The sequence below is a fragment of the Arctopsyche grandis genome, chromosome 11 (assembly GCF_051622035.1).
Source record: "Arctopsyche grandis isolate Sample6627 chromosome 11, ASM5162203v2, whole genome shotgun sequence".
NCBI classification, from domain to species: domain Eukaryota; kingdom Metazoa; phylum Arthropoda; class Insecta; order Trichoptera; family Hydropsychidae; genus Arctopsyche; species Arctopsyche grandis.
Window position 1 is genome coordinate 1,696,331 of NC_135365.1, and position 21,526 is coordinate 1,717,856.

General features: G+C 39.3%; 3 protein-coding genes across 3 annotated transcripts in view; all 3 read left to right on the forward strand.

The window, feature by feature from the left end:
- Nucleotides 1–21,526, forward strand: part of LOC143919146 (uncharacterized) — a 1,208,594-nt gene that overhangs the window by 1,009,547 nt on the left and 177,521 nt on the right. The gene's annotated exons all lie outside the window — the stretch shown is intronic.
- Nucleotides 4,858–9,104, forward strand: LOC143919094 (uncharacterized). Its single transcript, XM_077441281.1, has 2 exons — nt 4,858–6,816; nt 6,897–9,104. The coding sequence occupies exons 1-2, from the start codon at nt 6,697–6,699 to the stop codon at nt 8,352–8,354; spliced, it is 1,578 nt and encodes a 525-aa protein (XP_077297407.1). The 5' UTR covers nt 4,858–6,696; the 3' UTR covers nt 8,355–9,104.
- On the forward strand, nt 15,351–17,195 carry LOC143918807 (uncharacterized). Its single transcript, XM_077440877.1, has 2 exons — nt 15,351–15,542; nt 15,620–17,195. Exons 1-2 carry the CDS (start codon nt 15,372–15,374, stop codon nt 16,823–16,825), a joined length of 1,377 nt encoding a protein of 458 aa, XP_077297003.1. The 5' UTR covers nt 15,351–15,371; the 3' UTR covers nt 16,826–17,195.

The window sequence follows — 21,526 nt, forward strand, 5'->3', positions numbered from 1 at the left end:
AAGCAGTTCGCTAGTATCAAATTGTTGACGTTCATGATGTTTTAATTAATTTATCTGAAATTGAAAGAAAGGATCTATGTAGGTGTAGCTCATGAAGCAACCGCATTAGCGGGACAATTAAAAGATTTCAGTTTTCTTGTTTCATTAATTGTTTGGTACGATGTTTTGTTTCAAATAAATGTTGTTTTTAAATAGGCGAAATTTCCTGACACTGCCTGAAACTGTACCAAGTGGTGAACGTAGTTTTTTGAAACTTAAATTGATTAAAACTTATCTCCGGTCTACAATGTCACAAAATAGATTTACCAATTTTGAAACTTTGAAAATTTTGGTTTTTCAGCTTTAATTAAAGATTTAACTGAAAGAAAGGCTCGGAAAGTTCACTTCTAAAATATTATTTTCTTTATTTATTTTTAAATCCACCTGAGGTTGGGAAACCTTGTTAACCACTTTGCTGACGGTTCCAAGACTGGAAAAAGGAGGATGGTAACCAATTTTTTTTTTAAATTTCTAGGGGCGGTTAGAAAAAATTGACAAAACAAAACAAAATAGACTTCACCATGATAAACATTATTACTATAATAATTATTATGTCGCACCACAACCGCTTTAGAGAGAATAAAATATACTTGTTTACAAGCTTTATTAGTTTCACTTTGTCAGTTTTTTAACGTTTTTGACTAAATGCTTGAGTTGTCACTTCCGAAGTGAAGGTGCGATGTATGTAATCGGCTCAAGTTTGATTTCTTTTTGAATCAAAACATAGGTATTCATCTGGCTAGTCTTCCTTCTCAGTGTTTCCATTAACCTTCAATTACAAATAATTTAATTAATTTACTATTTAAAGACACTAGTCGCATGACCCCCCGAATGTCTCAATTCATTATAATTCATTTATTTGATCTAAAGTTTTATGTTTATAATAAACTTATTTCACACCGCACATTTACTAACTTTAATTAATTATTATCGATTGGGATTGTTTTCTGTTGGAACTGCATATATAGGTACATACATATATACAAAGTCTCTTTCCAACTTATATATTAGATCTCTTTCCAAATTATATATTAGATTAGATTTTTGGAAAATTATAGAAAACTTTTGATGGAACGATTCGAAATATATGTTAGGGTTTTTTGCCATTCGTTCAAAATTCAAAAACAACCATAACTACCTCTACAACTCCTACACTAACGACCACATGACCTGCTACTACAAGTTCCACCAAACTAATTCAGAGGAAGCTCGACGAACAATTCCTACATCGCGGGAGATGTACTTCCACAGGAGACAATCCAACACGTGACTTCGTGTTCACAGAGAGGACAGCGGAGGAAATTAGGGTTCCCGAATGGCAGCAAGTTCCCACCCTGAGAAGTAAAAAGCGGAATCTGGAATCACCGTCTCCAGAGTCACGAATAAATCTGAAAAATAGATACTCGACGCTTAATCAAGACTGCAATGATCAATAATTCACAACACAGAAAAAAGAAAACAAACCCCCACCAATATTTTTATATGGAATTAAAGATATAACGAAAATGATAGAGCTATTCGAAACAGCAACAAATAAGGAGGACTTTTCTATAAAGTCCACCACAAAAAACCAAATTATAATAACATGTAAGGATGCAAGCACATACAAAAAAGTAATAGATTTGGTAAGATCAAATGCACTAATTGGACACACATTTACGAAAAAAGAAGAGAGGTGTACAAGAATAGTCATAAAAAATCTTCATCCCTCAACTCCACTGGAAATAATCAAAAAGGAAATAGAGGCAACCGGCAACAAAATCAAGGGTGAAATTTATTAACTGTAAATACGGCCCTAATAAAATACCCACCTCTACATTCTTTGTAAACTTGGAACCCGGTGAAAGTAACAAAATAGCAAAGCAAATTACAAATATTTTCCATCAAAAAATTATAATTGGCATCTGTAGCATTAACAATTGTCCAATGCTACAGATGCCAGCAGTTCGGACATACAAAAAATAATTGCATGCGCCCGTTTAGATGCGTGAAATGCGCCGAAGTACATAAAATATCGGAATGTCCTAAAACAGATAAAAACACACCAGCTAAATGTGCATTACGTCACAATGAACACCCAGCAAACTACAAAGGCTGCAATGTTTACTTAGAAATCATGAAAAGAAAAGGAAAAACAAGAAATCAACCACTTCAAGACAAAATAACAAATCAACGAAATAATCCCCATACAAGCCGACCAGTAAGCGCAAGATATACAGCATAACCAAACTAAGCAAGATGGAAAAAAGCAAAGACAGTACGCCGATGGTGTGAAGAATGAAACCAACGAAATGGAACCACAGCATATACCCGGAGATCTCCACAAACTGATCCGAAAACAGGCAGAAAAAATGGACACTCTCATACAGCAAATGGGTACCCTAATGGGACTGATCACAATGCGTATAAACTATGTGAATAAACTATGTCAATAAAAGCACGAATCACTCAACAAATAACATCCCTATTATTAGGAGTTAAAACAAAAATACTCGAAAAATATCAAAGGCATTAAATCATTTAGAATCGCAGCATGGAATATCAATGGTATAAACAATAACCGAGAAGAATTGGAAATCCTTATCAAAACACAATTTATAGACATAGCATTGATCTCAGAAACTCATCTCACAGGAGACTGGAACGCAAAAAACACTCATTGGGGCTCCAGAATTACACTACCAAGAGGTAGACAACTGAAAAATAGTGAAACGTACGCCGCGGATTAAGCGAATAGAATCCCAGAGACTGTGTGACCGTTCAAAGATTATCTGTAACGGATATCTGTTAACGGATTAACTAAATGCATACCGTGCGACTGGTATAAGTGGGTTTTAAGGATTAGCGACAAGCTAAGTGCATGAAACAATGATTGCACTTCTCATACCGTGGGAATACATATCCGAATACGTGACTATACAGTAGGTAAACAGATTAGACGTCCTGAGAGATCTACCCCTTATAAGGCGGTACGTAAGCGATCTCAGGTCATTCTGGACTTAGCAGTGACACTGCGTGTATCTCCTGAATCATCAATAAATGCTGTGAAACGACGGTTGGCCTTTTACTTGGATCCTCCACCCACCCCTACGCAACAATAGCATTAATATGAATTCTATGCAAACACTGTCAACAGGGGAACCTACATTCTGGCCAGCCGATGTAAACAAAAACCCTGACCTGATTGACTTTTTTATAGTCAAGGGGATGTCTTCGCTGTAGAATGTGGAAAATTGGATGGACGGTTCGTCTGATCACTGTCCTATCATAACAACATTGAGCACAACACTAATTCAAAAAGAAAAAAGACAAACACTGTGCAATAAACAAACAGACTGGGAAGCATTCAAAACATACTTGGAGGAAAATATTAACTTGAAAATACCACTTAATAAAACAGGAAATTAAATAGAAGATGTAACTAGATATATAACTAACTTAATACAAATAGCAGCCTGGAAATCTACGCCCTGTCAAAACGAGAACACAAAACAGAACCTTAACTACCCCAAAGCAATAAAAATAAAAATACAAGAAAAAGAAGATTAAGAAGAATATGGATCTCAAGCCGATTACAAGCAGATCGCAAATCATTTCAAAAATCATCAAGAGAACTCAAAATAATGCTAAACGAAATTAAAAATGAATCCTTCAACCAATATTTAAGCAACCTGACATTCAAAGCGAATTGAATACTCGCTTTGAAAAGCTACTGGGAACTTCAAGCGACCACAGCAGTCAGTTCCACCAATACGCAACCCAAATGGCGGATGGGGAAGAAATGACGATGGAAAAGCCGAAATTTATGCAGAATTTCTTCAGGATGTATTTAAACTTAGGGGTTCAAAAAAACCGCCCGAAAGAAAAAGCCGATTTTCGGTTTTTTTATAAATAAAAAGCCGGTTAGCCGGCTTTCACCGGTTTTAGAAAATTAAGATTTTTTTTAAGTTAAAAATTTTTTAAATCGAAAAAAAAAATGTAAATATGTATTATACTATGCAAAAAAATAGTTTATCTTCGTCCATTACAAATCTCAAAGAAACCGCCAAGTACCTTTTTTTTTGATGTTCCAAGAAATATACGCCTTTTACCTAAGAGAGTTTAGATAGATATATACATTTATTTTGATCTTGCATAGAAATTTGAAATTCATAATAGTTAATTTTGAGGAAAAAAGCATTAATCAAAGAAAACCTTAAAAAGCCGGTTTTCGGTTTTTTGAAAAATGGTCAAAAAGCCGGATTTTCGGTTTCGGTTTAAACCGACTTGGAAGCCCTAATTTAAACCCAATGAAGCAGAAGATGAATCCAAAGAAGAGATAGATAACTTCTTAAAAACAGATTTTCAGATGTGTAAACCCATAAAAAGCATAACACCTAAAGAGATTATGAAACACATAAAAATGCTACATCCTAAAAAAGCTCCTGAATTTGATCTAATCACTACGGTAATTTTAAAAGAACTACGAGGAAGGGAATCGTGTTCTTAACTATGCTGTTCAACAGTATTTTAAGAACATCATATTTCCCAGCGCTTTGGAAAGTGTCTCAAATCATGATGAAACCTAAGCCCGGCAAACCCCCAAACGAAGTATCCTCTTATAGACCGATTAGCTTACTGACCTTGAACTCAAAACTATTTGAGAAGATACTACTGACTAGAATTCTACTGTAGTGACGGAGGAAGGAATAATTCCAGAACACCAATTTGGGTTCAGAGCAAACCACTCCACAATCGAGCAGGTCCATAGAGTGGTCCAAAAAATCAGACAAACTCTGGAAGATAGAGAATACTGCTCTGCAGCCTTCTTAGACATACAACACGCATTTGACAGAGTCTGGCACAAGGGGTTGCTATATAAGGTCAAAAAGGAGCTCCCACACACTCTATACACAATTATTAAATCGTATATCGAGGACAGAATATTCCAAGTGAGACAAGGCGAGGCGTTTTCAAAGCTATACAAAATCAGAGCAGGAGTACCACAGGGATTCATTTTGGGACCAATATTATACACGATCTACACAGCAGACATCCCAACACCAAACAAAAATGTCACAGTAGCAACGTACGCCGATGACACAGCATTCCTAACAAGTAGTAGCGACCCCACGCTCGCATCGGAAGTGCTACAGGATCAATTAAATGACTTCCAAGAGTGGATGAAATAAGTGAAGGCTAGCACTGGCAAATCTGTTCATGTCACATTCACATTTCGACGAGGGAACTGCCCAGTAGTCAGACTGAAAAACGACGAACTGACTGAAAGTACCGCAGCAAAATACCTGGGTTAATACCCTTGACAGGAGACTGACATGGAAAGATCACATCAAAAATAAAAAAAGTAGCCAGCAGCATAGCTCGACGTTAAGCTTCTGCTTACCGTCAAGAAGGTGCCGGGTTCTATCCCTGAATGAAAATGAATTTTCAGAGTATGCTGTTGGTCAGACCTGGATTTGTGACTCCAGGTTGATCGTTTCCTATCAGAGTTTGCCAATTTTCTCTGATTTTCATTGTTGAAACGGTTCCCGGAAAAAAAATTGGCTAAAAATCCTTCCTACCTACTATGTCACCACTATTTGAATTTGATGGATGTACAATAAAAATGTATGTACAATTCATAGATTGTCTCGTTAATTTGCGAGTTTTTTCAGTGTCTCGCAATTCAACGACTTATAATAAAAAAAATGCTGCATTTGTATTTATAATTGGCCAGGAAGGCGCATTGGGATTTTCCTGTAAGGCCTCCTGGTATATATGTAAAAATAAAAAAATAAAATAAATAAAAGACAGGAACTCACCCAGCGGCTACACAAAATGAACTGGTTGATAGGAAGAATCCAGTCTACATTAGAGAATAAAATTTTAGTATATAAGTCAATCTTTAAGCCAGTCTGGACATATGGTATCCAACTATGGGGAACGAGTAGTAACTCTAACGTAGAATCTTACAAACGATTTCAAAATAAAGCTCTTAGAATAATAGCAAATGCCCCCCTGGTTTGCGAGAACATTGAAATTCATCAACATGTATCTAAACATAAATTAAAACGGAAATAGAAAGTCATACAAAAAACTACAAGCGTAGACTCGAAACCCACTCAAACGAGCTGGCAAAAAGCTCTTATAAAGTCTAGTGTAAAATACACTACACTTAAGCGCCGCAGAGTGCTCGAGTAATGGATAAAAAGCTGGCAATTAATGAATTGCCAAATCTTCTGAAAAATAAATTGTGATATAATTTGCTTATAACCGACGGGTCGATTGCAAATATCTTAAAAAAAAAAAGGGTTTTTTCCCGTTCGTTCAAAATTCCTATTTTTACATACCTCCTTACTGGCCCTGGTCAGCGCCCACTGACAACGGTCGTGGTGTCGCACACGCAGTTCGCTCCTCGCCCCGAATCACCAGCTCGACCACTGGTGATGTTTGACTATAGTTGGAGACCAGCTCCAGTATCGCCACGCCAGTATAGCGGTGTGCACCAGACGAAGCATCAGAGGGTCTGTCTCAGTTATCGTCCAGAAGGCAGACAAATCACGTGTTGCCATTGTTTACTCCCCCCTGCTTGAATCTCTTATTGCCCATCTCTAGTCTAACCTTTAGTGTCAAATTTGTACAATAGATTTGTCACTGGTCACAGTTGGATACGAGGAGATGGAGTGCAGACTTTGTCTTGGACCAGCTCCGGCCGACTCTTCCGTCTCCATCTTCCAGAGACCAGGTCCTCATCCAGAGCGTCTGGAGCAACGCATTCGGACCTGCTGTCAAATTTATGTCGGTTGCTGGTTACAGGTTACAATTATTGTGGACCCAATTGGTTAACTGTTCTCTTAATTCTACTTTTTCATCTGCAGGTCAAAAGAGGCGACCGGTTGCCGGACACGGTGTGTCTTTCGTGTAAGACCAATCTGGAATCGTTAATCAGCTTTCGAAAGGCTTGTCTTCGAAGCAACGAAACGTCTCAACTGAGGTTGGATGATTGCTTGAAGATCAAGACTGAAGAAGTTTTGTTGGAGGATGTAATATGGGACGATGAGCCTTCACAACCTACAATTCACCGAAAGAGTAGTGAAATTTGTTCAAAGCCATTTCCCAGTGAATCTGAACTTGTTTTACATAGTAGGGAAAAGCCGTTCAAATGTGACAATTGTTTAAAATCATTTAGTAGTAAATATAATCTTATGATACATTTAAGATCTCACACGGGGGAAAAACGTTATAAGTGTGAAGTTTGTTCAAAATCGTTTACTCATCGTTCCTCTCTTGTTTGTCATTTAAGATGTCACACAGCGGAAAAGCCTTATGAGTGTGAAATTTGTTTAAAATTATTTAATCGAAATTCTGCTCTCCGATTACATAAAAAATTGCATACTGGGATAAAACCACACAAATGTGAAGTTTGTTTAAAATCATTTTCTCAAAAATCTCTACTCAGGAAACATGAAAAATTGCATAATGGGATAAAACCATACAAATGTGAGATTTGTTTAAAGTCATTTATCCAGAATTATTATCTTCTTCGTCATTTACGATCTCATACGGGGGAAAAGCCTTACAAGTGTGACATTTGTTTAAAGTCATTTATCCGGAATTATTATCTTCTTCGTCATTTACGATCTCATACGGGGGAAAAGCCTTACAAGTGTGACATTTGTTTAAAATCATTCGCCCTTAAATATAGCCTCACGTCACATGAAAAATTGCATACTGGGATAAAACCATACAAATGTGACATTTGTTTAAAATCATTCGCCCTTAAATATAGCCTCACGTTACATGAAAAATTGCATACTGGGATAAAACCATACAAATGTGACATTTGTTTAAAATCATTCGCCCTTAAATATAGCCTCACGTCACATGAAAAATTGCATACTGGGATAAAACCATACAAATGTGACATTTGTTTAAAATCATTTATCCATAATTCTTATCTTGTTCGTCATTTACAATCTCATACGGGGGAAAAGCCTTACAAGTGTGACATTTGTTTAAAACCATTCGCCGTGAAATCTAGCCTTGCGTCACATGAAAAATTGCATACTGGGATAAAACCACACAAATGTGACATTTGTTTAAGATCCTTTCTTCGTAAATCTAACCTCACGTCACATAAAATATTGCATACTGGGATAAAACCACACAAATGTGAGATTTGTTTAAAATCATTTATCCTGAATTCTTATCTTCTTCGTCATTTACGATCTCATATGGGGGAAAAGCCTTACAAGTGTGACATTTGTTTACAATCATTCACCCTTAAATCTTCCCTCCCGAAACATATAAGGTCTCATTCTTATAGTCACATATAGTCTTATGAATTTGAAATATGTACGCATATAATATAATTTTTTGATAAATATCACTCTTCGTGGCATTTAAATACCCACACCGTACAAGTGTGATATTTGTTTTAAGTCGATTTCTAATCTAAGCTACCTCGTAAGTCACTTCAGATTTCTCATTGACATTCATTTTCTATTCAAATTTATCTCATGGGTTATAAAAGTTGTCGTAAGATGTAATATTGGGAACGTAGAAAATTTTGGTGCTAAAGATAATGTCTTACAAAGACATGAATCTTACAATACTGTATCCCTAATTGATTCAATTTGCATGGACATGTAATACACGGACAATGACGAGCTTTTTCATTGACAATGACAAAAATCTTCTATGTTTCTAATACTTGAAAAGATATTTCATCCAATTTGAAAATTCTCTTCATTCTCAATATTTTTTTGCATCGTATATTTTTCTAAATAAAATTGACTGACTAATTCTCTAGTGAAATAAATTTTTGCCATGTATGAAGGTGATTATTTAATTTTGTGTGTATAATTAAATTTAGTTATTTCAATTTCAATACATATGTATATTGTAGTGGAATTTACAGAATGTGCAAACTTTTTTATTTCATTAGTTTAGAAATATGTACTGTATAATTCGTGTTATCGTATCAGTTTTTTATATTGTATTTTTTATATAGTGTGTATATTTAGTCATATATACATATTTACGGCTTTGTTCTCTATTATTTTAATAAAACAAAAAAGTCGACAATTTGTGTTTTCATTTAATTCCACTTTAATTATATTATACATATTATTTACAGTGCCGGTTTTAGGGGGGGCTGAGTCTAAATGTTAAACATAAAAATCTAAAGTTTTATGTTAATAATAAACTTTATTCACACCGCACATTTACTAAATTTAATTCATTATTATCGATTGGGATTGTTTTCCTTTGGAAATACGGTAATTGGACTATTCGTCACATTGGGGTGGTCACAAAGACAATTTTTGCCAAGAAAATCGCGAATACACAATATTTAGCACTCAAGTTCTCGTTACTATGATAGTTATCGTTAGTATGATGGACTTTTCGGCTGCCAGATGATTCGTTATAGAGATTTTAGTGACTTTGTGACCAGTAATCACCGAACCGGAAATACATAATGTGACATCTACTAATTTATACGTAATAGTATGTGTATTCAAGAAAACGCGTATTTTTCATAGTTTTTATTTATTAATAAAAAGAACAGGAATGTTGATGAAGAAACGAAAAGGACAGGAATGAATAATATAAATTATGTTGCTTTATATTTTTCTGATGCACAAATTTTCTTAAGCATCGCCGGGTTTGCTTTTAAATAAGAATGAAATTCTTGGCAGGATTTCTTAAAATTGATTTTAATTAACAACATCGCTTAATGAACTGCGACTTGCAGTTGCGTTTTTTCGGTGGTCCACAACTTGTTTATCTGTGAAAAGACTCTTTCTACGGGTGCATTAGTTCCGGGCAGGCATAAAATGTATTCAATAATTATACGATATATATATATGTAGTGTTGGGATTGAACGAAAGGCTGATGTATGGGCTATGGCTGAGAAAGGGTATGTTACGACCGATTGTAGAGGGGGGATGAAAAAGTGGCAGAGGGCGCGAAAGGACCGCTATTTTACAGTTAGTAGAAGTTAACCTTCCACTGGGGGCGGTTGGTCGTTAAACCACCGCGTGGTGTCGTTTTAATAAACAACATGACTGAAAACGCACGTGTTTGATCTTCAATTCCACCGCCACATCCCATCGTGGTCCTGAATAGCGTCATCTATTCAGGAATTCCACCCACAATTGGAGGCTCGTCCGGGATTTGCGCGGCAGTTTGAAGACCACGTGCTACAATGTATCGGAGGAGGTTTGGTCGTGGGACGTCGAGAGGGGCGCGGGAGAGGGCGACCGAAGAGCCAGTCGCCAGCCGAGTCAAGCTGACTTTCCAAGACGTGGAGGGCGTCGTCCCCAGTTTCACCGGAAATGACGACCATCCGGTAGAGAAGTGGGTGGCGCAGTTCGAAGAAGTCGCACTCTCGGCAGGCTGGGGCAGCATGGAGAAGCTGCTGTTTGGGAAACGCCTGATCAAGGGGACGGCCGAGAGGTTCCTGCACACACTAGAGGGCGTCAATTCGTGGGAGAAACTCAAAAGCCAATTACTGGAGGAGTTCTCTCGGAGGGTGAGTGTCGCGTCAGTCCATATGAGGCTGTCCAAGTCGCAGAAAACGTCGGAAGAATCGGTCGACGAGTACTTCTACCGGATGCGGGAGATCGCGAGCGGGGGTTCGGTCGAGGATCGCGACCTCATGACATACGTCATCAACGGGATCCCTGGCAGGTCTTCTATGAAGGGGATGCTGCATTGTGCCCGCAATTTGAAGGAGTTCAGGGACAAGTTGAGCGCCTTCGAAGAGCTGGTGGAAAAGGTAAAGGCAGAAGAAGCAGCCGCAACCGTAGCCACAGCCAAAGCAGTGCCCGCACCCACAACTGGAGGCGGCTGGAGACCCAGAGGCCCGCCCAGTTGCTACCGATGTGGTGAACGAGGACACTTCGCCCGAGAATGTCGTAAGCACGAGCGGCGAAAGGAAGCTCCATCTTATAGTGGTACAGTTAATGATACGCAAAGCCCTAACCCTACATGTTCTTTGTTCCAGCCATGGGTGGTCGATCTAGAAATCTGCCGGACAAGGGCCAGGACGCCGGCACTGATCGACACAGGCAGTGAAGACAACCTCGTCGGCGAGGACTTCGTGCGTCGATGCGGCATCATCACTAGGAAGTGTCTCAAAAAATTTACAGGGTTCGGCGGCGGTTCGGTCCTGTGCACCGAGACCGCTGACATTAGCGTTAAGATTGAGGAACATAATTTTGACATTTCATTTTACGTTGTTCCCGGGAATATGGTACAATACGATATATTATTGGGTCGGAGATTTGTGTTTTCAGTAGACTTTGTTATGGACAGGAGTGGCTTTAGAATAAGAACTAGTGAAAGTGTTCCTGTGATAAAGGACCCGTTAACAATTAATACCGTAGATATAAGTGACTGTGATGTGAGGGACAGGTTAGAAAGGCTCGTTGGAAGTTATGTGCCTGATAGCGATGTGATTTCGCCCCTGCAGATGAGGATCGTACTAAAAGATGACATTCCGGTATACGAGCGGCCTCGGAGGCTGACGCACCCAGACAGTATGGAGGTAGAACGACAGGTAGCCACCTGGCTAAAAGACGGAATCATCCAGGAAAGTTACTCCGATTATGCCAGTCCGGTGGTCCTGGTCAAGAAAAAGGATGGAAGTAAGCGGTTGTGCTGCGACTACCGACGGCTGAATAAAAAGATAATCCGTGAGCGATACCCATTACCACTGATCGAGCAACAGCTAGACCGTCTCCAAAACGGGAGGATCTTCACCACGCTTGATTTGGAAAACGGATTTTTCCATGTACCCGTTAGCCCTGATAGTCGGAAGTATACGTCATTCATCACACCTGCGGGCCAGTATGAGTTTTTGAAGGTGCCGTTTGGAATATGCAATGCGCCTTCGGTTTTCCAACGGTTCATTAATCACGTCTTCAAGGACCTCATCAAGGGAGGAGTGGTGATGACGTACATGGACGATCTGGTGATCCCCGCTAAAGACGAAGAGGAATCTTTGGAGCGCTTGGAAAAGGTGCTGGAGGTTGCCCGCCGCGCCGGGTTACGCTTTAAGTGGGAGAAATGCCAGCTCCTGAAACACCGGATACACTTCTTAGGCCACATTATAGAGGGTGGGAAGATCTATCCATCCAGGGAGAAGACGCAAGCCGTAGAAGAATTCCCGGTCCCAAAGGACGTCAAGGCCGTACAGAGTTTCCTCGGACTCACCGGATACTTCCGAAAGTTCGTCCCTGAATACGCTACTATAGCCAGACCACTGAGTGACCTGCTGAGGACTGGAGTGAAGTGGAGTTTTGGCGAAGAACAAGCGAAGGCGTTTACCGCATTAAAAGCCTCACTAGTGGAAACTCCCGTCCTCCAACTATTCGAGTACGGGCGGTACACCGAACTACACACTGATGCCAGTAAACATGGCTACGGCGCAGTGTTACTTCAAAAGTCGCCCGAAGATGGCAGGTTGCACCCGGTTAGCTTCATGAGCCGCAAGACCACTCCGGCTGAGGAAAAGTACCACTCATATGAGCTGGAGGTGCTGGCCATTATAGAGGCTCTTAAGAGATACCGGGTCTACTTACTGGGTCAGCCTGTCAAAATTGTAACTGATTGCTCAGCGTTCGAGCAGACGATGAAGAAGAGGGACCTCGCAACGAGAGTGGCCCGGTGGGCCTTGCTTCTGGAAGAGTTCGAATACTCAGTAGAGCATCGCCCAGGAGTGAGGATGCGGCACGCAGACGCCCTCAGCAGGAATCCCGTCATGGTGGTGGAATCAGAAATGACAACCAAAATTAAGAGCGCGCAGAACGGTGACCATCGACTGAAGGAAATACGTATCCTCACTGAGAAGGGACAAGCCGACGGTTACCTCCTACTCAACGGAGTGCTTTATCGAGAGCACCTGGGAGCGAGACTTTTGGTGGTTCCACAATCCATGCGGACCGAGGTGGTCAAAAATGCCCACGACCAGGGGCACTTCGGCGCCGCTAAGGTAAAGGAAATTCTTCGCCGAGATTTCTGGATCCCCGGCGTCGACGCCGCCATTGAACAGTGCTCGAAGAATTGTGTCGCCTGCATTTTAATTAATGGGCCAACAGGAAAACGCGAGGGATACTTGAACCCGATTGACAAGAACGGCCCACTAGATACATTCCATCTTGACCACCTGGGCCCGTTGGCTTCGACGGCAAAGAAATACCAGTATCTCTTGGTGGTGGTAGACGCTTTCACCAAGTTCGTATGGCTGTTCCCCACTAAGACGGTTACATCAGCGGAGACCTTGAGCAAGATCAGGACCCTGCAAAACTTCGTTGGGAACCCGAAGAGATTCATCACCGATCGCGGAACGGCATTCACAGCCCAAGAGTTCGAGGACTACTGCCGGGAGGAAAAAATAGACCACACGTTGGTGACCACAGGGGTGCCGCGGGGAAACGGACAAGTAGAACGGGTGAATCGGACGATAATACCCGTTCTAGCCAAACTCAGCATCGAGGATCCGAACAAGTGGTATCTCTACGTGGAAAGGGTGCAGCGATACCTAAATAGCACCTACCAACGGAGCATCTCTACGACACCGTTTGAATTGTTGACCGGCACGAAGATGAGACACAAGGACGACGTGAGGATCGAGGAGCTCCTTAACGAAGAGGCCATAAATCAGTTCTCCAACGAAAGGGAGGAACTTCGGAAGGCAGCCAAGACTAGTCTGTTGACCATGCAGGAGGAGAACCGGCGTATTTTCAACAGGCAAAGGAAGCCGGCAACCCAGTACAACGTTGGCGACCTAGTCGCTATCCTACGAACTCAGTTTGGACCAGGGCTGAAAATTAAACCGAAATACCTTGGCCCCTACAGGGTGGTCAATGTTCAACTCCATGATCGATACCGGCTGGAAAGTTGTGGTGCGACGGAGGGTCCATCGCGGACAACATCATCGGCCGATCATATGAAGCCATGGCCGGGATCGGTTAATAATTGAAGTGTGTGTGACAGTGAATTGGAGAATAAGTGGAGTACCCGGAAGGGTTTTAGTTAAGCCTTACATGATATTTGATTATTGTTTTATTTTGTTAGTAGTTAAGATTTGAAATATTGTTAATGTTTTATTGATTATTCTAGTGTTTTCATGTTTTGGCGAGTGTTTGGTATGTTGAATAATGTTTTAATTTGGTCACATGCCTAGAAGAATATGAGATAATTGTATTGAAATGTAATTCTAGTGATGTTTTAAAATGTGATTTGTTTCCGATGTAAAGGTGTTAATTTTAATGCTATGTATTTCCTGTAATGATTTTAAAATGTGATTTGTTTCCGATGTGAAGGTGTTGATTTTAATGCTATGTATTTTTTGTAATGATTTTAAATTGCAATTGTGATGATTTATGTGTAACTTTAATTGTGATGATCTGTGTGTAACTTTTTGAAGATTGAATTGTATTGAAACGTGAAAAATTGATATGATACTGAAATATGTTTAAGGTTACTGTGGAGTAAGTTTGAGATTATTGTGGAGTATGTTGAAGACTACTGTGAAGTATGTCTGGGATTATTGAGAAGTATGTCTGAAAATTATGTGTAATATGATTGAGGAATGGCCTGGCAGGTGAGAGAAACCTGAGGGCAGGTTTGTGGTCAGGAAAGGCCGAGTTGTAGTGTTGGGATTGAACGAAAGGCTGATGTATGGGCTATGGCTGAGAAAGGGTATGTTACGACCGATTGTAGAGGGGGGATGAAAAAGTGGCAGAGGGCGCGAAAGGACCGCTATTTTACAGTTAGTAGAAGTTAACCTTCCACTGGGGGCGGTTGGTCGTTAAACCACCGCGTGGTGTCGTTTTAATAAACAACATGACTGAAAACGCACGTGTTTGATCTTCAATTCCACCGCCACATCCCATCGTGGTCCTGAATAGCGTCATCTATTCAGGAATTCCACCCACATATATATATATATATATATATATATATATATATATATATATATATATATATATATATATATATATATATATATATAATAATAATTCAATAAATATACTCTCTTTTTGAAAACGGGACATTTCGACGTCCCGAAGCTGTGCTTGGGGACAACGGGACAGGCTACCTAAAAACGGGACGGTCCCGTTCAAAACCGGACGTATGGTCACTTTATGCATACATATATACAAAGTCTCTTTACAAATTATATATTAGATTATTAGATTTTTGGAAGGTTATAGAAAACTTTTGATGGAACGATTCGAAATATATGTTAGGGTTTTTTAACATTCGTTCAAAATTCCCATTTTGCCCATCTTTAGTTGCATAGTGCGGTCTAACCTTTAGTGTCAAATTTGTACAATAGATGTCACTAAAAAAGTCACAGACGAGTTCGTCACTGGTCAGAGTTGGATACGAGGAGATGGAGTGCAGACTTTGTCTTGGACCAGCTCCGGCCGACTCTTCCGTCTCCATCTACGGCGATCCTCATCCAGAGCGTCTGGAGCAACGCATTCGGACCTGCTGTCAAATTCAGGTCGGTTGCTGTTTGTAGGTTACAATTATTGTAGACCCAATTGATTAACTCTTATTCCCACCTTTTCTCATCTCCAGGTTAAGAGAGACGATGGGCTGCCAGACGTAGTGTGTCTATCGTGTAAGACCAATCTGGAATTGTTAATCAGCTTTCGAAAGGCTTGTTTTCGAAGCAACGAAACGTCTCAACGGACGTTGGATGATTGCTTGAAGATCAAGACTGAAGAAATTTTGTTGGAAGATGTAATATGGGACGATGAGCCTTCAGAACCTACAATTCACCGAAAGAGTAGTGAAATTTGTTCAAAGCCATTTCCCAGTGAATCTGAACTTGTTTTACATAGTAGGGAAAAGCCGTTCAAATGTGACAATTGTTTAAAATCATTTAGTAGTAAATATAATCTTATGATACATTTAAGATCTCACACGGGGGAAAAACGTTATAAGTGTGAAATTTGTTCAAAATCGTTTACTCATCGTTCCTCTCTTGTTTGTCATTTAAGATGTCACACAGCGGAAAAACCTTATGAGTGTGAAATTTGTTTAAAATTATTCAATCGAAACTCTGCTCTCTGGTTTCATAAAAAAATGCATACTGGGATAAAACCACACAAATGTGAAATTTGTTTAAAATCATTTTTTCACAAATATAGTCTTGCGTCACATGAAAAATTGCATACTGGGATAAAACCACACAAATGTGGCGTCTGTTTAAAATCCTTTCTTAATAAATCTAACCTTGCGTCACATGAAAAATTGCATACTGGGATAAAACCACACAAATGTGACATTTGTTTAAAATCCTTTCTTGATAAATCTAACCTCGCGTCACATGAAAAATTGCATACTGGGATAAAACCACACAAATGTAACATTTGTTTAAAATCCTTTATTCGCAAATCTAACCTCACGTCACATGAAAAATTGCATATTGGGATAAAACCACACAAATGTGTAATATGTTCAAAATCATTTGTTCTTAAATCTTGCCTCGTGTCACATGAAAAACTTCATACTGGGATAAAGCCACACAAATGTGACATTTGTTTAAAATCCTTTCTTCATAAATATAGCCTCAAGTCACATGAAAAATTGCATACTGGGATAAAACCACACAAATGTGAGATTTGTTTAAAGTCATTTATCCGGAATTCTTATCTTCTTCGTCATTTACGATCTCATACGGGGGAAAAGCCTTACAAGTGTGATATTTGTTTAAAATCATTCACCCTTAAATCTTCCCTCCCGAAACATATAAGGTCTCATTCTTATAGTCACATATAGTCTTATGAATGTGAAATATGTACGCATATCATATAATTTTTTGATAAATATCACTGCGTGGCATTTAAATACCCACACCGTACAAGTGTGATATTTGTTTTAAGTCGATTTCTAATCTAAGCTACCTCGTAAGTCACTTGAGATCTCTCATTGACATTCATTTTCTAACCAAATTTATCTCATCGGTTATAAAAGTTGTCATAAGATGTAATATTTGGAACGTAGAAAATTTTGGTGCTAAAGATAATGTCTTACAAAGACATGAATCTTACAATACTGTATCCCTAATTGATTCAATTTGCATGGACATGTAATACGTAATATATATGGCTTTGTCCTCTATTATTTTAATAAAACAAAAATATTTACTATTTGCATTTTCATTTAATTCCACCTCAATTATATTATATTATGTATTAATAATGTCATACTTGTTTCCCGAACAAAACAAAATAGACTTCACCATGATAAACATTATTACTACTTATTATTATGTCGCACCACAACCGCTTTAGGGAGAATAGAATACACTTGTTTAAAAGCTTTATTAGTTTCACTTTGTTAATTTTTTAACGTATTTAACGAAATGCTTGAGTTGTCACTTCCGAAATGAAGGTGCGATCTGACTAATCGTCTCAAGTTTGATTTCTTTTGAGTCAAAACGTTGGTATTAATCTGGATTTGCGATTTGCGAACCTAAGTTTAGAGACCCTGCGTAAAAGTTTGGATAGCTAAAAAACTATTTGAAAATAAAATTGTTGCCCGGTTTAGAAACCCTAAATAAAAATAATTTTTTGCGGCTTAATTGAGAAACCCTGCTTGCGTAATATTTCAAGGCACAAGGAGTATCAAATAAATTTATGAAATTATCATGTAGATATGGCTGACAATTTTAATACAGTAATTATTTTCGAAAACGCATTAAAAAATTGATTTTGTGCTGAATTGTTGCGCTGAGTTGTCTGCGCCAAAAGGTCGGTGCTAAGTTGGTTTGCGCTGAGATGTCGGTGCGCCTATCAGTGGCGTGCGGTAAAATTCTCTCTCTTTTTGTAGTACAGCCTTACTTAATTTGCGCGAGCAGGATACAAGAGGAACAGTGTGTTCCTCTTGTATCCTGCCCGTGCACATTAAGAAAGGCTGTACGACAAAAAGAGAGAATTTCACCGCACGCCTCTGATAGATATGTTTGTTTTCATTTCATATACTTATGAACTGAATATCCGATTTAGAAAAAAAAAACAATAATTGAGATGTTCAATGAAAATGTTTTTATTGAAGGATTGAAATGAAATGAGTTATAGGGTATTGAGTATTTTGGTATCAGTCCGATGAGAAACTAATACCAATCGACAAATCGGTGAGCGGCGGTTAGTTCTTCATCGGACTGATACCAAATACACTGACGGTAACATATAAAGAATTAATATTAAACTAAGTAAGTATTAACCTGCTAGTTTTGACATTTCAGTAAGAAATATCAAAGTGGTGCCAATGTTTATACCTATATTGTATAATATTTAGCACGGTAATTGGATTATTAGTAGAGGTAGGATAGTCACAGTGCTATCCATTGTTCCATTGTTGTAAATAATTTGTAAAAAAGGTTCGGCAAACCTTTAACAATGCATTTACAACCTCTGAACAATACGCGGCACTTTCTGGGTCCGGTGACTAATTATTAGTCACATTGCGGTGGTCACAAAGACAATTTTTGCCATGAAAATCGCGAATACGCAATATTTGGCACTCAAGTTCTCGTTAGTATGATAGTTATTGTTAGTATTGTTCAGACCAATTGTCTTATAGTCGGCCTTACGACCGACGAAACCATGTTTTACTGTGCTGGCTGCACTGCGTTGCGGTTGCAGTTGCGGTTGCGGCTAGCCGTCTCTTCACCACTGAACTCCGCTGTTCCCTCCTGGCTTCGTTCCCACCACCGACTCACCGACTCACCGGTCAGCCTGATCGGCAGACGATACTGAGAGTTCAGCTCCAGTATACGTCCGGTGACAAGTGAGGAACACCCTCACAAGTGGTCTCCCTTCGTCGAAGTGACACCAGCCACGTGTTGGCTTTCACATAATCTCAAGCCACACAACACGTGTTCTTTGTATACGAACTCTCCCCCTTCCCCCCTGCTTGCTCTCTGTACATTTAACCTAAAAATACACTTGATCACATACAGATTTACAACCTCTTTTCCCACCATTTTTCCTTCTCTCCCCATCGTACTCACATACACCCACGGTACGAGAGAGGGAGACAGAGCAGAGCCATCATCAGCGGAGACCAGACCACAGATGACGAAGGAAAACAGCGTGAGGAAAGCCACGCCACGCTTACCGCTGAGCAATTCTACAAACATCACAACATCAGGTGGCATCTCTATTGAGAGCCCCTGGCGTCTGTACAATGATAGTGTTGCGTAGGGGTGGCTGGAGGATCCAAGTAAAAGGCCAAAGTCGTGTCACAGCATTTATTGATGATTAAGGAGATACACGCACTGCCAGTGCTCCGTCCAGAATGTCCGCACGGTCACAGGGATCGTTACCCTTGAGTTTATGCGTGTTTGGACAGGATCGATGATGAGATAATATAGCATATATAGAGTTGTACTATATGCCTACAAGGCCAAAGTCGTTTCACAGCATTTATTGATGACTAAGGAGATACACGCACTGCCAGTGCTCCGTCCAGAATGTCTTGATATCGCCTAAGTACCGCCTTATAACGGATAGGTCTCTCAGGGCATCCGGTTTGTTTACCTATTGTTATGGTCGCGTACTAGTTGTGCCACGGAAGTCGGTCCCACGTCACCGCTGTTAGGTCTAAGAACTCCACGGGAATGCGACCGAGTACCGCTATCGCCGCTAAGTGCATTCATTGTTAAGCCGACTTGCACTTAAGCCTGTAGATAATCCTTGAAACGCTGTCTCTGGGATGCTACTCGGCCTAATCCGGTGTTCCGGCCTTACTCGGCGGTGCACGTAACAGTAGTTATCGTTAGTATGATGGACTTATCGGGGATGAACGAATGAGACGACTGGCATGTTGATGCACGTGCTTTATTTATGATAGCTGAAGGCAGAGTGGTAGCGGTATCTACCGCGGTATTTGATAGATCTATCAAATACCGCGGTAGATACCGCTAGTGTTAACGCTACCAGTGAGGTAGCTACTCTGAACAGTGGCGTAGCGAAGGGGGGGGGGGGGTCGAGGGGGTCTGGACCCCCCACCCTCGGCGGAGTGCAGTCAGCGGCAAAATATCCCACTCCTGTCGCAATTGATCGTTTGTACCATTTTTGGATAGTTTTCTATCCCAAATCCATGACAGATTTTTAGGACGTAAACATATACTTGAAAATTTCCAGTGTTTGCTTCCTGATGGAAAAAGCTCTCAACCATCAAGTGTTTTAAAAAGTAAGATAAAGATTTCGGGGGAAATTTACAACCCAGATATATTTTGTGGGCCTTGCATTCTAACTGGAGAGTTGGAAATGTGGTGGCAATATATAAGTACTAGTGAAAATTGACCAAAAAACGCACTAGCTGCAATTGCAATTTGCAATCCTTCAATATTTACATACTTTTTGCAACACTTCCGGTGACAACAGCCACAAGTGAACGGAGCTTCTCCACACTACGATGACTAAAAACATATTTAAGGAAAATCAACTAAATGGACTTGCTTTATTAGATTAGATAAATACGCGAAGGTTGGATCTGTGAATTTCGTACTTTTTAAAAGTATTCATTATTTTTATTTTATTTGAATTTTGTTCATACCATATGTTTATTACGTATTTACTTTATTTTTATATTAATTAAATATAAATTATCTTGCCTTTTTTCCTGTCAAACCCCCCCCCCCCCTTGACAAAATCCTGGCTACGCCACTGACTCTGAACACAGCTGAGTTGGTCCCCACTCGCAGGAAGGTGACCAAACTCGACCATGTCGTATAGCGAGCCGCCACAATCTTTTCGTCTGCCAGATTTATTTTATTTTTTATTTTTTTATTTAATTTACACCAAGAAGGCCTAACAGGTAAACCCAATGCGCCTTCCTGGCCAAAGATAATTATATAAACATATATGTACACCATCCATATATACACAAATACTTCCACGTATACACAAATACACATACATACATACATAAATATAAAAATACACATATATACATATGCATACATATACACCTACACATATATATATTCACATATACATATATATGTATATACATATACACATACACATACAATACATACATCCATATACATACAAACATTATACATGCATATACACATGAACACATAAATCATTACAATTAGTTATTGAGTTCAATTGACTCATATTAAATAGTTCTGACATAAAAATTAATTCATTAGGAACAAAATTCAAACTCCTAGGATTAAAATCACCCAAGATCATGACTTTCCTGCCAACCAAAACATTAAAATAATTTGAAAAAAATGAATTTATAATAAGAGATTCATTCGGAGGAAAATACAGTACACATATTAAAATAGAAAAATTCTTTAAGAGAAGTTCAACCCAAATATGTTCACTGATGGTATTGAGCTGATCAAAAAGGCGAACAGATTGAAAACTAGCAGCTCGTACAGCGAGAAGAACTCTGCTGCAACGATCCCTCCGAAAAAATACTAAATAGCGGTCATCGAAAAGTTCACCATTTAAG